At 38.9% G+C, this 18362-nt stretch overlaps 1 protein-coding gene across 1 annotated transcript in view; it reads right to left on the bottom strand.

Moving 5' to 3' along the window:
- LOC132818654 (BMP/retinoic acid-inducible neural-specific protein 3-like) overlaps positions 1-17911 on the bottom strand; it is a 169826-nt gene extending 151915 nt beyond the window's left edge. Inside the window, exon 1 of the mRNA XM_060829667.1 lies at positions 17679-17911. Within this exon, the coding sequence (XP_060685650.1) occupies positions 17679-17911 (233 nt within the window). The remainder of the gene's footprint in view (positions 1-17678) is intronic.
- Positions 17912-18362: the final 451 nt, after the last annotated feature.

Raw genomic sequence — 18362 nt, 5'->3', positions numbered from 1 at the left:
CAAAATTAGCAGCCACAAATCTGAATATAGGGAGTCCTTAATCCAATTGTAAACCCAGGAGAAATGTTACCAGAAAAAGAATAAAATGTGGGATTTGGTACCAGAGGAAGTAGCGAAGGAGAATTTTATAGATGCATTTAAAAGGAAGCTGTGTTGGAACTTGAAAAAAAAGGTCTTGATAATGGGATTACGTGAAGCTGACTGGGAGCAGGCAGGTATTGACCATACCATTATTGTCTCTATGCTGTGACGTCTGCGTAATTCAATAAAGATCCACAACATGTGAAAGTACATTAGACAGATTTCAGAAATTTTCTTCTCCCAAACAGAGGTCAGGTGCAAATCTTAGATGAATAAAAAATTATGGAGGGCAAAGAAAAAATGCAGAGGAGATAGAAGAGATTTCTATAAATATTCAACATGATAAATATTTTATTCCTGTGTGCATTAAAAGTCTGTAATGATACAAAATATTGGAAATAAATCCTAGTCAATTGTATTAAAAAGACATGTCCAGGCGTCCATGAATGACATTGAATAGTTGTGACAAGATTACTTCATGATATTGAGCAGAAATAAACCCATGTTGCAGTCTACACAAGAACTTTGAAAACCTGGCATACATTTTTTCGTGCATGATACTACTCTTACACCCATAGGTTGCAAGCTCAAAAGCAAATGTCTAAAAACAAAATGATACAGCATTTACTGAATCTGATAATTTGTGCCACAAAATAACAACAAAAGCTACTGGAATAACATAGAAATCCAAATGATTCATTAATATTTATTCACGTAAAGAAATCTGTCCCCCTCCATGTGAAACCATGTGGTTCACTCTTTAGGCCCAGAGGTCAATGAGGAATATGCAATACTACTTTTTGCCAGTGTTGCCAAAACAAAATCAGGTATGCAAATCTCAGGAATTGAAAAGCTACTTTGTCATGAATTACGACTGTCTGCTGATCGCATTCCATTTTCAAAAATGGTGTTATGGTTATGCAGCAGATGATTTGTTAATGAATGGTTGACAGAGTTTTCTTTGCATCACAGGCAGGAGTTTTGTTTTAGGAGTCAGTACCCTGATGCTGGGAGGATTTCTGATTCCTGACCCCATGCTCTGTCAGTGCCAAATCTCTGGCCTGATCTTCAGAGGAATAGCCAAGTAGGACTGGCCTGAGGGCATACCTATACCCCATTCAGGATAGAGAGTGGGCTTCTAATGCTAGAGGGTCAATAGGTGACCCAATTAGCTGCCCATTGTCTGAGGTGACATGCAAGTAAGGGAATGTGAGAGGGCACCTCATGAAAGATGCATCGTAGGAAAAGTAGGTTAGAAATTCTCAAATTAAAGCAGTAATAGCTGTCAAGCTACCATTGTGTCAACTGGATGATCCTTTCTGTAGTCCAACACCCTTGGCAAGTGTGAAGTTAAGGGTACAAAATGGGACAACATGGAGATGCGTACACTTGCTAGTTTGCTACTTTGATGTCACCTCCTCAATCCTGGGGCATGTTTCATTCTTTGAGAAGGGCCCATAACCTAATTGGATTCCAGTTACCACTCTTTTTTCCATCATTCTGGACAACAATAGCTTGGAGGCTGGGAACGTATCGGTTACCTATCATGTTCCTTTCCGACATTAATGCTCATGAATTCTCATCTCTGGTCTACTTCCAACGGTGATCTAAAATTCTTCCTTTAAAGTGTACCTAAATTCTATCATGCAACTTGCAAGATTCCACTTTAAACCTGTCCAACAAGTATACATATTACCTGCCCCAGACTTAATATTGGCAGCATATAGATAAATGCAGTAACAATAATGGACCATGTTAGCATACAAATGCCTCAGAGTATTCTAACTAATTTCTTCCTCTGCTGTTGTGACAAAGATATTGACCTATATAATTTGATTGAGTTAGCACCTCTTAAGACAGACAGGAATTTGATTAAACATAATAAGCATTTGTTTAATTGCATTACACAGTATTACCCAGATGATCAAAAACCTGCGTACAAAAAATGCATTGATCTTCCAAAAGCAAAGCTTATTAAGCCTCCAGAGATATCTAAAAAGGCGATTTCACATCTTCATATCCCTAGTGAGATTCGATGTCACTCCTTCTGTAGCCTAACAGATCTATAACAATGGACCAGTTTTACAAAGAGAACTGACAAAACAACCTTATAAGCAATTTTCTCTAAAATCCTATGTAGATGCCACAATATTTCCAGAGATGATAATATTGAGCCTTGCACGACATGAAAGTAATAAAAGCCCCTGCATGGAACCTAACTAAGCCCCTAAAATTGTTAGATCTTCAACTAATGCATAGAATTCCTCAATTCTTTCAAATGTACTCTGGTCTCAATACTGAAAACTCCTCCTTATAGCTTGTTAACTAATACCACACAGCAATCTAAGCGCTTCGGTAACGAAAGCCTGAAGGAAGATGTAAAACTTAAGGCTTAATAGAACTAATACTAGTTATAATTGTTGGACAAGAAATATCCTTATTCATCAAAAGATATACAATAAACACTGCACTTTTAGCAGCAATCTTTATTTCACATTGAATGATTCTACATATTGTGAATTATACTGTACATTCCACATTGCATTTTGATACAATTAAAGAATAATACAGGACAGAAGAAGCTATTTGTTGAAAAGTGTGACACTGGAAAATCACAGCAGGTCATGCAGCATTCAAGACCAGGAGAGTCCAACGTTTCAGGCCCTTCATGAGGATGTGCGGTGGTTGGGGTGGGGATGGTGGGGGGGGGGGGGGGGGAGAGAGCGGAGGAATAAATAGGAGTGTGAGGGTGGGGCTGGAAGGGAGGTAGCTGGGAAGGCAATAGGTAGGTGCAGGTGGGGGATGATAGTAATAGGTTGCAGCGGAGGGTGGAGTGGATCGGTGGGCTGGAAGATGGACAGGTAGGAAAGGTCAAGAGGGCAGTGCCGACTTGGAGGTTGGATCTGGGAGGGGAGATAATGAAATTAGTGAAGTCGACATTGATGCTGTGTGGTTGAAGAGTCCCAAGGCGGAAGATGAGGCATTCTCCCTCCAGTTGTCAAGTGGCTTGGATTTGGCGGTGGAGGAGGACTTGCAAACCCTCAGTGGAGTGGGAGGGGGAGTTGAAGAGGCTCTTTGGGCCATCGAGTCGAGAGCACCAAAAATATACTAAATCTACACTAGAAGGCAAAAACTAAACAAATGAACTTTGTAATGGAGAATTCAGATGTCCAGTTGGGAGTAAGATGTGCAGGTCCAACATTCATTGAGTTCTTACTGCTGTTACAATTTGTGATGATACTGTGGCTTGAAGAGGTGTGTTTTGTCCTGGTTTCTTTTAGAGAGAGATTGGAAGGGAGGAGGTGAGCAGTCTGTGAGAAGGTAAACAGCTTGTGAGGCCTTATGTTTTTTGAAGTTGGAACAATGGAAGCAGCCTGAATGGGTGTTGTCAAGCTCTCACAGAACCAGGATTTTTAGTTAACTTTCAGCGGTTGCTGTTTGCATCTCAACATGGTTGGAAGCTGCTATAAATGCAACTCTCTCTCTCTGCGTTTTCTCTTGATATCTTTCCTTCTGGGTTGCTGGAGTTATCTGTGAGACAAACCTATTTTCTGAATTTTGCCAAGGGTTGTTTCTATGGGATGTTACAAAGCTGGACAAGTTAATTATTTGTAGTTACTCTATATACTGTGCTGTTATGTTTTCTAATAGAGTTAAGTTACTCTAAGTTCTTTCTTTGCTGTGTTTTAACTATAGCATTTGACTAAATTATGTTTTACTTAATGTCAAATAATTTGACCAGTCGAATTGCATCTGGAACGTCCCCTTCACATTTGCCTTTAAAATAAGAAAACAATAAAGTCTAGGCTACCTTCTTAAAATATTTTAAGAGGGTCTAATCTGGTTCATAACAAGCTGATATTGTTTTCTTACACCACAGATATAGAATTATGCAGGAGTGCTTTAACAAAAGACATAGGCCTTAATTTCTGAAATTTATAAGTAACCAGTTGAATCACAAAGATGTTTAATCTGTCTAAATTTGACCACTGTCTAAGTTAAAAAAATAAACTCACACGAAATTAAAATATATTTATTGCAGAGGGAGAGAGAGAGACTTGTCTTGACTCTGGAGCTTTCCAGAGGTTTGAGATCATCCAGTCAATTCTGTACCAAGCTATAATTTAACTACCGAAAATCTAATGCTGGCAGCCCAAAGACACCTGATTTCAATGTCTCACACGACAAAGTATCCAATCTATATTTTCCAAATGTTATATAAACTTATATAACCAATCAGTGAACACCAAAATGTTTTAATTTGTGTTGGAAAAATGAGTTCACTGTCTTTGACCTATCAAGGTCCAAATTTCTATTTTCCCAGTTGATGTTCCAAGCAAATACTATGCGGTCTTTACAATAAGGACTAACAGCAGGTTTAGGTCACTTGCCTGTGAAAACTGTACCCCTATTCAAATGGATCAAGGCTAATCATTTACTTTTATGCCATTTTTTCCTGTATCTCCGTATCCTTTAATCTCTGTAGCATCCAGAAATCAATTGATTTCTGTCTTGTACCTAATCAACAATTGAGTTTCCACAGCACTTTGGGGTAAAGAATTTACAAAGATTCACCACCCCAAGTGAAGATCTTCCTTATCATCTCAATCTTAATTGGTTTGCCCCACTTTCTGAGACTGTGTCTCTTGGTTCTATGCTGCCAACAAGCAGAGCATCTTGCCTATATCCACCTTGTCATCCACTGTACATATTTTCCATGTAGCAATGAGCTCAACTATTGGTTTGTAAAATCCTATGGAATACAAGCTCAAGTTTCTCAAATCTCTCCCCACAAAATAATGCAACAATTCCCCAGACTATACTAGTCAACCTCCAATGTACTGTCTCCATGCAAGTACACACTTCCTAAGATAAGGAAACCAAAACTCTACACAGTGCTCCATACAATTGCAGCAAGACACCATGTGACACCTTTACTCTTGCACTCAAATTCCTTGAAAATGATGACCTAATTACTGTTTTCATTTCTAATTGCTTGCTACATCTGCATACTAGCTTTCAATGTTTCATGAACAAGGTCAGCAATATGACTTTGGATACACAGACTTGCCAATTTTTCACCATTAAAGTATACGTTGCCTAACTTCTTTTTCTGCCACACTCATTTACGTTATTATTCCAATTGCCATGTTCTTGCCTAAAAGGTTAGATTTTCCAAATCTTCTTGAAGTCTCTTAGGATGGTCCTCAAAACTGGCATTCCCACCATATTTTGTGTCATCAGTAAATTTGGAATATTACACCCTGACATTTTCTGATCAACCCACTCAGAGATGTTATTATACACTTTGGGAGTAGTTGGGACTTCAGTCCAGACCTCCTGGCTCAGAGGTAGGGACACCACCACTGCACCACACTGGTCCCACAGCAAAATCAGCAAAATTAGATTGTTAACAGCTGTAGTTCAAGCACAGATACTAACCCACACTTCTGACCAGTCACAGCATACATAGTAGGAATGGCCCATTTAATCCTACAATCTATCTTCTGTCTATTAACCAGTTCTCAGTCCATGCCAGTACATCCCTCCCAAACTATGGGTTCCAAGCTTGTTTACTAACATTTTATGTGAGACCTTATTGAAAGATGTCTGAAAATCCAAATATGCCACATCCATTGCTTCACCTTAACAATCATAGTATCCTCTTAAAATATTTCCAACAGGTTATGTCAAACCCTCTCATAAATCACTGTTGACTTTACCCAAGCATATTATTCTTTTCTAATTGTCTAATTAACACAGTCAGCATGAGAGACTCTAATATTTTCCAACTATTGACATAAAACTAACAAGTCTGTGGTTCTCAGTTCTCTCTCTCCCACCTTTGCTAAATATTACCCTGGAGGAATATTTCCTGAATCCTTGGAATTTTGAAAAAGAACTACCAATGCACCCATTATTTCTTTGGCCTTTGCTGTCAATACTCTGAGATGTACCTTACCTGGTCCAGATTATTTGTGACCTTCAAATGTAATTAAATTTATGAGTACCACCTCATTTATAACACTAATTTCTTTCAGTTTCACAGTTTAATGTGTCATTTTGTTGCCTAGCCTTTTTTTCACCTTCACTTGAGTGATGCTGGGCATTCATTGCCTGTCCCTAGTTATCCTTGACAAAGTGGTGATGAGCTGCCTTTTTGAACTGTTGCAGTCCATGTGCTCTAGGTAGACTCAGAACCCCCTTAAGAAGAAAATTCCAGGATTTTGACCCAGTGACCCTGAAGAGATGGCAGTATGTTTTTAACTCAGAATGGTGAATGACTTGGAGAGGAACTTGAAGGTGGTCGTATTCCCATGTATTATGTAGTTATTGTCCTCCGAGATGGCAGTAGTCATGGGTTTGGAAGCTGCTGTGGAAGGATCTTTCTGCAATACACCTTGTGAATGGTGCACACTACTGTTACTGAGCCTTAGTTGTGGTGAGTGCATGTTTGTGAATGTGGTGCCAATCAAGTCAGTTATTTTAACCTGGAAGCCTTCAAGTTTCTTGAGTGAGGTTGGAGCTGCACTCATCCAGACTGGTGGGGAGTATTCCAACACACACCCTGTTTGTAACTTGTGAACAGTGGACAGGCTTTGGGGTGTGGGGAAGGGAGTTACTCCCTGCAGTATTCCTTGCCTCTGACCTTCTCTTGAAGCTATTCTGTTTGTATGGCTAATGCATATTTCTGGTTAATGGCAACCTCCAGGATGTTGATAATGGGTGTTCAGTGACTGTAACGCTATTGAATGTGAAGGGGCAGTGGTTAGATTATCTCTTATTGGAGGCAGTCATTGCCTGGCATTTGTGTGGTGTGACTGTGAACACTGCACAAGTATGCATTTCGCTGAGGTATTTCATCAAGAGTGAGCCCCTTCATTCACGAGGTCAATGTGTGAGAGAAAACTAAAACAAACATCATTTTCTACAAACCTTGGGTCAGGAGATTTGATAGAAATTAGGCTTTATTGAAACAAATGCCAGAAAAAAATTGTTAAGGACTGTTGGACAGCAAATGTTAGGACAATAAGAAGAGCGCCAAGGAGCAATCATTGGAAGACAAACTGAGAATGAGACAAAAAAGCAACTTGGAATTCATTGGTGCATGTGGAGCAAAGTAAAATGAAACCATTGAAGATCAATGACTGAATGAAATGGTCCAGCATCACATAGGGATTGAAAAAGAAAGTGGAGAAACATAAAGCAAATTGACAGGGAAAATTAGGAAAACGTTTGCAACAAAAACTTCCAGCTCGGCGAACAGAACCACAACAGGAAAACGCATAGCATAACAAAAGGGGATGTGGTTGATAGCTAAATGAGAGATCCATATTTATGTTTAAATAAGCAGGCAGAGTTATGTAACAGATGAATGATTTCTGGAATGAGTTGAGTTAAAAGATCAGGGGAGGAATGAAATAAAATGGAAGATTGATAAATAAATGCTTCACAAGTGAAAGCCATGACCAAATTGCTATTCAGCCAAGTTTGCAAAGAAATCTGTGAGATGATTCTAACAAAGGAAGCAGAAGAATAGCTTTTCTAAAGCGCATGATATAAGGAATTAGAGAAAAACCAAGGGAGGCAAAGACCTCCAGTTTGTGAGCCGAAGGAAAGGTGAATAGTTTTTACAGACAAAAGAAGCAGAGATGTGAATCATGAAATTGTAGACCAGTTAGTCTAGCACAGATAAAAGGAAAGTTTATCTAACCAAACCAATTCTTTCTTTTCTAAATTGGGGAAGGACCACAGGAGATTTCAGCACAATGTTGAAACAGTCAGCCATGCCTCTCAAATCTGTTCACTGCTCTTTGAGGTCATGACTATATTAGCAGCTAATACAATTCACCATGTTGGGAATGTAAATAGCAATGCAAATACCTCAATAAGTTTAGATGGATTAGGCTATAACAAATTCATTTAATAGTGCTTGAAAATAAAACAATTCAGGCAGCATGCAATGTCTGTGTATAAAAGATGGATGGTAAAAACAAGGACTGCAGATGCTGGAAACCAGAGTCTAGATTAGAGTGGTGCTGGAAAAGCACAGCAAATCAGGCAGCATCCGAGGAGCAGGAAAATCGATGTTCATCAGGATTCCTGATTAAGGATTTTTGCCCGAAACATCGATTTTCCTGCTCCTCGGATACTGCTTGACCTGCTGTGCTTTTCCAGCACCACTCTAATCTATACAAAAGGTGGATGTCTATTTGGAGATATAGAAGGTGTAAAATTGTTGGACTAGCAAGCCCAACAAAGATAACAGGTGGAAGGTAAAATATTGATGATTTTGTTTACCTTGAGCCTTGCGTTGAGCACTTGAGCAACCCTTAACCTGAGATTAGGGTCAAAAGTTCCAAACTCAATTTCGGCTTTACACATCTAAAGCTGAACATCAGAAACACATCCTGCAACTGTTTTGAGTCTTCTCCCTTTCTGTTCTAGCCCTTCATTTGTTAGCGTAAGCCAGTAATGTATGCCAAATTACACCCAAACCACTTCATGTGGAACCAAGAGGATTGTAGAAGTTTACATGCTATAAGGAGTCACTTGAGACTCCCTTCACTAAGAAATCCAAAATTAATGTTGCTATTCTGCTCCCTCATCACTTCCACAAGAGACTTTCACTCCATGAGATGATTATTGCACTAACCTGTTACATTGCTCAGTTATTTATAGCCAAAGTAATTCACAAGTCACACTTACATTATCACAGAACTTAGTGAGAGACATATCTTTCCAAAGCTTTTTTTACCTTGCACTCATTAGAACCAAAGCAAGAAAGTCAAATTTTATGCATTCACAATAATTTATACTAATAGAGGAAGGTGTGCGAAAGGGTTGGAAAATTGACAAAAATTAACTGAGGTGTAACCATGGAGAAAGCAATGGAGCATGATCATCTCTCTGAACTCATGAATAATTTAACAACAATCCAAAGGTTTTGAACATGTTCCCGTTGTATACAGAGGAGTAGTCCCCACATATAAATAAATACTGCTTCTACCAAGTGGAAATGAACTAAGTTATGAGCTTAAATTATTATATTAGAATGATTGTTAGTACAGCTACTAGCGCACTCAGGATTTAAATGTTCATTTGGAAGCACAGAAATTGAGTATTGCTGCACAAAGACATATTTTAATGAAGCTTTGCATCTTGGATTCATCAGGATAACTCACAAGAATGTCATTTTAACAACATGTCCAACATTTATACTGCAGAAAAAGAGAGTGCTGATCAGTTGGCAAATGGACTCTGATTGGTAGAAGTATTGTCTTGGAGAATGCAATAATCATGATGATTGACAGCTAATGCTTGGCTGTGTTAAACTTTAAACCACACAACTTGACATTGATTGATTCAGGCATTGTCCAGAAAAATTAACTTGAGAATGGCTGTCATCTATGTTGTTGAATTGGAACAGGCACGGTGCATGTACTTGTTCTTTCTGCCTTCAGACAGCACAGCCAAATATATAGGTACAGTGTCCAATATACACAAGTGAGCCACATTGTGAGCCTGAAATACTTTGTCAGTGTAATTTTTCATACATACAGGATTATCTAGCAAGTTCCTTGCAGCATTTGCAACAGGCCCAAGTAGCCCATGCTTGCAAAGGTCGTTACACAGTGTCCAACATGAGATGTGATTTTGCAATTAAGCAACATTTGCTAGATTTACCACTGCAACACCTCTGCCAATTGGAGTTCATTCATTAACTAATCAGCCCTCTCCTCTTATTTTGGACAAACGTTAATTTTCTTGCAAATTGTCTTGACAAGATGCAAGATGAGAAGTTTTGTCAGAATGTATCAGTTTTTGACACATGATTGCTTAACAAGTGGTGCCCAGTTGAGGAATCACAACCAACAGAAGCCATTTTGTTCAGAGTATTGTTTAATTCTCTGCCAATAACGAACAACGGATATTTGGTTTGATCATCTAATTGTTTGGGTGGCTGGACCATGCACTTGGCATCTCATTAGCACTAGATTCCTGATGAAGGGTTTTTGCCCGAAATGTCGATTTTCCTGCTCCTCGGATGCTGTGCTTTTCCAGCACCACTCTAATCTAGACTCTGGTTTCCAGCATCTGCAGTCCTTGTTTTTACCTATCTCATTAGCACTGAGACTCAAACACAAAATTGCACACTTGTGAGCTAGACAGAAACATCCTGTGGCTGGTAAATACCTCTTGCATAGATATTGCATTGTAGTGGCATGATTCGGTTTATTTAATGTGTCACTTCATCGATAGGTTTCTATTGCTTTCTCTGTGGTAATGCCTTGACCGATCACAACTGACTTGCCAGCTGATCAGCACTCTTTTCTTTTGTTGTGATTGCGTGAAATTTGGAATTCTTGCATTTGCCTAAATTTGTGCAAGACAAAAATGTTTGACAATGATACATTTTTCAATAATATTCATGTGCTGTGCATTAAAATGAATGACTGCATGAATATTACATTTAAAGGGCATTGGTGCATGATAAAAATACTCAAAAAATGATTAATCTAATTTATAAAACCAATAGAAACTGTAAACCCATAATCCATCTGCCAAATGGAAGCAGCAATTCTTAAAAGAAAGTTTAATTTGCTAAGAAAAGCAGTACCAAACAGTTTAGAAATACAGAATGTAGAAACACAAGTAGGCCATTTGAACCTTTGTGCCTACCCTACTATTCAATATGACCATGGTTGAATATTTATATCAATAACCTGTTCCTACTTTCTCCCATATCCTTGGAGCTATTTGGTCCTATGAACTATATCTACATTTTTCTTGCAGGTCTTCAATGGCTTGGCCTCAATAGTTTTCAGTAGCAGAGAATTCTCTAGGCTCACCACTCTGTGGGTGGAGAAATTTCTCCTCATCTCTGTCTTAAATGGCCTACCTTTTAATTTTTAATGTGATTCCTGGTTCTGGATTCCTCAGTCATTGAGAATATTCTTCCTGTATCTACCATGTCTAATCCTGTTAGAATTTTATAGATTTCTATGAAGTCTCCCCTCATTCTTCAAAACCCTATTTTCCTAAACAATCCAGTCTCTCTATATACATCAGTCACTGCATCCCAGGAATCAGTCTAATAAATCTTCTATGCACTCCCTCCATAGTCAGAGTATCCAGCAAGATGAGGAGTGGAATCAAGGGTTATGGAGATGAGGCAATAACAGGATACTGATTAAGGATGATCAGTCATGATCATATTGAATGGTGGTGCAGGCTCGAAGGGCAGAATGGCCTACTCCTGCACCTATTGCCTATTATCTATTGCCTATATAAGGAAACAAAAACTGCATACAATACTCCAGGTATGCTCTTACCAATCCCCCTGTACAGTTACAGGAAGACATCCCTACTCCTGTACATCAATCATTTGCAATGAAGTCTAACATATCATTTGCCTTCTTCACCACCTGCTGCACCTGCATGCTTACTTGCAGTGACATATGTATGAGAACACCCAGGTCTCATTACACAACTCCCTTTTCCAATCTACTGCCAAACAGATAGGAATCTGTGTGCCTGCTTTTGCAACCAAAGTGGATAATCTCACATTTATCCACAATATACTGCATTTGCTATGTATTTTTTCACTTGCTCAACTTGTCCAAATCACAATGAAACTTCTCTCCTCAAAGTATTCCCTCCCTCCCAACATTGTGTCATCTGCAAACTTGGAGATAGGACTTGTTGAGTCTTTATCTAAATTATTGGATTATATTGTGAATTGCTGAGGTCCAAGTACTGATCCCTGTGGTGCTCGGTTTGTCACTGCCCACCACTCATGTTCTTTGTTTCCTCTCTTCCAACCAGTTCTTAATCAATGTCAACAACCTCAATCACATGTGCTTTAATTTTACATGCTAATCTCTTACATGGGAGATTCTCAAAACCTTCTGAAAATCCAAATAAACAACACCCACTGTCTCCCCCTTATCCATTCGACTCATTACGTCATCTGAATGTTCCAGCAGATTTCTCAAATTCCCCTTTGTAAATCCACGCTGACTTTGTCAGATATTTTCAAAGATTATCGAGTGCTCTGTGAGTACATCTTTAAACATGAGCTCCAGCATTTTTCTCATGACTGATGTCAAGCTGACAGGTCTATAATTTATTCTTATTGCTCTGCCTCCTTTACAAAGTGGAGTTTCATTAGCTTCTCTCCAATCTACAGGAGTGTAGGTGAAGTCTATCAAGCACTAGGGATTTATCTGTCCTTAATCCCCATTAGTTTCCCCAATCGTGTTTCCTTACTAATTAACATCATTCATTCCTCCTTCTCATTAGGATTTGTATTTCCCTACATTATTGGGATATTATTTGTATCTTTCTTTGTGAAGACAGAACTTTGAAGGGACATTTTTCTCTGCTTAATCTTGCATCATTAGTTCAGAAGTGAGGATGTTTGTTGTTGATTGCACATTGTTCAGCACCATTCACAGCACCTCAGATGCTGAAGCAGTCCATATCTAAATGTCACATGACCTGGACAACATTCAGCCTTATGCTCATAAGTAGCAGGTAACATTTGAACTACATAAGTCAGACCATCTTGAACAAGAGATATTTCTAAATCAACCCCTGTCAATAATCTGGGGATTACCATTGATCAGGTAATGAACTGAACCATCCAAATCAAGATTGTAACTGTAAAAATAGTCTGAGGATGAAGATTTTGCAGTGAAAAACTCATCTGGTGTCTTAAAGCTTGGTTATTATCTGCAAGGCAGAAGTCAGGAGTTTGATGGAAATTTGCCCACTGCCGGACTGAGCATGACTCCGAGAAATCTTATACACTCCAGAAGCTTAAGACCATCTTCAAAGCAGGCTGCAAGATTGGCACCCCATATGATACATTTTACATTCACTACCTCCACCACTGAAGTACAGTGGCAGCATTTTGTACCATCAACAAGATGCATTGCAATGACATACCAAAACTCTTAGACAGCATTTGCCACACCCACAGCTTCTACTGAATAGAAAGTCATGGAGAGCAGATAAATGGGAAGAACAGCATCTTTAACTTCCCTCGAAGCCATACACCATCCTGACTTGGAACTATACCATCATTCCTTCACCATTACCGTATCAAAATCCTGGAACTCGCTCACTAATAGCAATGTTGGTGTACCTACATCACATAGAATGTAGTGATTCAAAAGGCAGTGGAACCACCACCTTCGCAAGTACTTTTAAGATAGGAAATAATGCTGTCCTATTCAATGATGCCCATATCCTGTGAATGATTTGAGAAAAGCTATTTTCAAAATTAGCATCAACAAAAAGAGGTTCAACAGTAGGATGATAAAAAAAAGCCCTGGCATGTTGTCGGAAACAATGTAAAGTGAATTAAATATTTCAAATGACACAGCATTGTCATTGATGTCCAAGGAGCTGATTGCAGCAATTAGTTGGCCAAGTTTGGTTTTGTCCATCATGTACCATCAAATGGTACAGCAACTTGCATTTCTAAAGCAAAATATAACTGTAAAATAAAGTTCTTCACAGAGGCATAACCAAAACAAAGAATTACAAATGCAGCTAGAGAACCACACAATTATTTTTGGCTCATAAAATGGTACATATATGAAATTTATAGATTTATTCATTAATTCTTTCCAAATAGTGCTAGATCAATAGTTGATCAAGGCAATGTTTGAAACTTAAATGTATATGTAGTAACACTAATTACCCAGCTCTCCGAGACATAATGCCATTAGGATTGTGAAAATGTATCTTTGAATTCAGTCAGTTAGATTTGAAGAATGCATTAAAATGATGAACTGATAACCTTAGGAATTTCAAACATATGTTAAAGATTTTAATCAAATTTGGACATGAACTTTTTCTTCTGAGAAGTTTACTGAATAATTAGAAATAGCATGCCATGAATAAAATTTAAGCAATTCTACAGAAGTAAACCCTTGCCAACTCTTATAGGTGTGCAACCGAGAGCATTCTGTCTGGATGTATCATGACCTGGTGTGACAATTGCACCATTCAAAATCAAAGACAATTACAAGAGAATGGTGAATTCAGCCCAGACAATCACAAAGGCCAACCTCCCATCTGTAGAATCCATCTCCCAGGCCCACTGTCAAGGAAAGGATGCCAGCATTCTCAAAGATCCATCCCACCTTGGCAATGTTTTTCTCCAATCTCTGCCAACAGGAGCCTGAACCCACACACCAGCCAGTTTCATAACAGTTCCTACCTTACTGTTGTTAGAATACTGAATGGACTCATAAACTCTTAACATTCGCCTGTACCTGCGTTTTTGTTTTGCTGCTGTTTACCTATTATTTACTTATCTATGCAACTTAACTATGTGATCTGCCTGTATTGCTCGCACGACAAAGCTTATCACTGTGCCTCCGTACACATGTAAATAAATTCAATTCAATTTGATGCAATTAAGTAGCATTTCCATGCTAGATTTTGTTTCTGCTCTCATGGAATATCATCAATACCTCACATAATAAGGTCAGGAGCAGTCACCATCTCTTCATTACAGACACCAAAACTGGACCTTTGTAAACTCCACATCAAATGGTAACTCATTATAACAAATGCTCAAATCCAAATGAAGTATTTACAGAGAATAATGGATGCCAGTGATTGATGAAGTGAAGCAGGAACTGCATCTTGAACAGCTTGGATGAGTTCATGAGAATAATATTTAAATCAGTTAATCTCCTACATGTAGCAAAACAAAATAGCACAGATGCTGGAAAAGTGAAATTAAGATGAAGAATGCAAGAAATACTTTGCAGCTCTGGCAGCATCTGTGGAGAGAAATGGTTCAGGTCTGTAGCTCCTTCCAACAAAAGGTCACCAATCTGAAATGTTAAATTTGTTTCTCTCTCCACAAATGCTGCCAGACCAACTGAGTATTTCCAGCACATTTTATTTTAACTGCTATTCATTTCATCCCTCAATCCAAAGATGTGCTGTTCTGGTGAATTGGTCATGCTAATTTGCCATAGCGTTAGGTCATTAGTCAGTGGTAAATATAGGGTAAAGGAATAGATCTGGGTGGGTTACTCTTCAGAGGGTCGGTGTGAATTTGTCGGGCCATGGGGCCTGTTTCCATACTGTAAGGAATTGAATCTAATCTAATCTCAATTAGTGACTATGCTTTCAGCTTGTGAGAATTAGGGCCACACACTCTACAAATTCCTTTTCATCTCTCTGTTCTCTACTAAGTCCTCCCTCCAAACCCAATCTTTTGACTAAGCATTTAGTTAGCCTTCTTAATGCCCCTTCCTTTGTTTATGTATCTAATCATTTCTATTCACCTCTGCGAAGCTCCACAGGACTGTTTTCCTTCCCTGCAGTAAAAGGCACTTTTTGAAAGTAAGCCATTCTGTTAAATTGCACACAGATAGTTTGGGATCCAGAGCACGTCATAAATCCCCAATTCATGTCCTTGAGATAAGGCAAGTTATCAAAGCCAGAAGAACCAGCAGGAAGTAACACTTTGAATTGTGACATTCGAAGTGAAATCCCTCAAGTATGATAAATAAATTCAATCTGCAAAACTTTTGATCAATGGATAAATAAAATAACTGGATATCTAAAATTAAAATTGTTGACTGGTATCTAATTGAGGTGCACGTATAACCTATGAATGTTAGAATGATAATGGACACTTGAGGCCTAATTAAGTTATAGACTTGAATCTAATCTTGTTATTTTGATTGAACATTAGGTCAGAAATTGTTAAGTGCTGCAGAATTAGAGTTATTTTTTTCTGTCTTATCTGCAACCTTTATTCACATCCAGTGAGACTGCTTGACTGCTGAAAATTTCTGCCCTATAATCTCGATGAAAATAGGAATATGAAATATGATACTTGAAAACTATAATAAGGAGTAAGATAATTCAGCCATTTCATGCCAGTATGTTCTGGCCAAGAGTCAGAATGTTAGAAACCCCCAAATGCCAATCTCCAAGATTCTTTAACCATTAAGTGACTAGCAATTCGCAGTAGGAATGACAACATTTAGATCACAGCTCTAAGCAGGGCTGATCAAATCAAATAAAATTTTGCTTTAAGATGAATGGTTTAATGCACCTGTCATTATAAATGTTATCAGATTATCAGAAAATTATATCTCTGAACATGCAGTGATGCCATGAAAGAACTATTAGTACATATATTAATCACCAATAATCATAATGTTTAACATCTATTAACTCTGAAACATTTAACTAGCAAAGTAATTATGACTATAGAATACAAAAGTAAATTAATTAGAACATTCTTATTTGGTTTCTGTTGAGAAAGTGCAAAGACTATTTGGTTTTATGATGCTTGCATTGGTTAGTATCCTATATGTCATGACTGGAACATTACAGAACAATACATTATGTAAGTCACTGCCAGCAACAACATAAGAGATTGACTAGTTCATAGGTCTCCAGGATATTCGAGCTTGAGGTAGAATCCAATCTAATGGGAGGGACTGGATAATTTGTGTATGGAGTCGAACATGTGCCTGGAGCAGGATGCCACCTGGTATGTATAAGACAGGTATTCAAATGGTGTAAGTTTAAAATAATATTTACCTGGCATAGAGCTGCAGGCTGAAATTCAATTCACAGGTGGGCATTACACATGTTGCAATCAGGGATTGGCATCAAATTCAACAAACTGGAAGATGGAAGCTCAATTTAAAACTAAATCCAGGCTTTCAATTCTGGCCTCAAATCAGCTTTATCACCATTCTACATTTTGTGAATTCTACCAGCATCCTTCAGCTGTTTTGGGTTTGCTTTCTTGTGTCATTAGATGTTGTTAGCACTTTTTGAAATCAATCATGCATTTGTATTTTAAAAACGTAGGTTTGCTGGAAGAACGTGGCGGTTATTGTTGCAGGTTTATTGCGATAATCTGCAATTAAGGACTGAAATGTGACAGGTCCAGTGAAGTTGTGTGAACATATACTGTGCAGTTGTCAATTATAATTTTGAACTGCAATGCTGTTCGTGGTTCATTCTTGCCTTATCTATTACAGATAACGACCATCCGAAGAACACTTTCTGTCACTACATGTCTGTAACATAAACGAAGATGTACTTTTTTTTAACCCCTTTTCTTGATTCTGCACAGTTGGCAGCAATACACACTGTATATAACGTGCGTCTGTGATTAATCAATGAGCCATTGGCGGCGTAGGGGCTGCAGATCCCAATCCCCTCATCAGGGGGAGATGTGAGCACACGGACTGTAGCGTTGGACCGAATAAACACGACTCTTCACAAACCGATTCTTAAAGGGAACACGGAGTGTATGCAGCCAGCATCCTTGATGGTTTCACTAGGGATGGGTGGCTGTTTCAAACGAATTTACTGGCGTCGTGGGCCGGTGTTAAAGGCACACTTTAAGCAAAACAAAAGCAATAAGAAAAGACGGGAGAGTGATTCCAAAAATAAATCAACTCGAAACAGATTCAAAAGCTCTAGCTATTATCCTGAACGCTGTTTTCATCTCCATGCTGCCTGACTTGGTAAGCACTTGCTTTTCTTCCCCAAGCTCTGGCGCAGTTTGTCCGCCCCGGGGCCACTCTTACCTGTAGATTTTGTATCTGGTAGTAAATCCCTGGCGGTATCTGTCGAGGAAATTGGAATAGTCCCGAGCCCGGTGGAAAGGCCCCTTGTCTGAGAGTAGCCAGTCGAGAGGGCTGGTGGCATGTTGGTGTTGGTGATGACAGGAGAGAACTAGAAGTGCCCAGCAGTGGAGGGTTAAAGCCAGCCTGTCCCATAGGAACAGCAAGGAGACGAGATCAACAAGCCGCCAGTTCATCCTTCCATCTGGGACTCTTCCTCTTCATTCTCCATTCACTCTCTCAAGACCTGTTCCAGTTTAAAAAAGGAAGACATTAAGAACGAGGACATCCTCTTTTCTTTAATCATAAATCTCTCCGAGCAGGGCAGGGGAAGAGCTGAAACATGGCCAGAAATTGCTGGCGAAACTCAGCAGATCTGGCTGTGTCAATGAGGAGAGAAGGCAGAGTTAGTGTTTCCAGTCAGTAGAACCGAGGAAGAGCTTGATCTTCAGGACTGGCATAGCGCGAGAGTGAGAAAAACAATAGAAACTTTGTGCTTTCTGCATGGTGCAGAATGGATTTGTCAGGTACTGAGAGCAGGAGTGAGGTGATCATAACGTGCCCCATGACCTCCCCAGAGTCAGGCAGGTCAATACCCACGCTCAGAGAGATATAATCACAAAACAAATCATCAGGATATATTCAATA

The sequence above is a fragment of the Hemiscyllium ocellatum genome, chromosome 9, assembly GCF_020745735.1.
Source record: "Hemiscyllium ocellatum isolate sHemOce1 chromosome 9, sHemOce1.pat.X.cur, whole genome shotgun sequence".
NCBI lineage: Eukaryota > Metazoa > Chordata > Chondrichthyes > Orectolobiformes > Hemiscylliidae > Hemiscyllium > Hemiscyllium ocellatum.
Note: the sequence above shows the minus strand (reverse complement) of the source record. Positions and strands in the feature narration are given on the sequence as shown.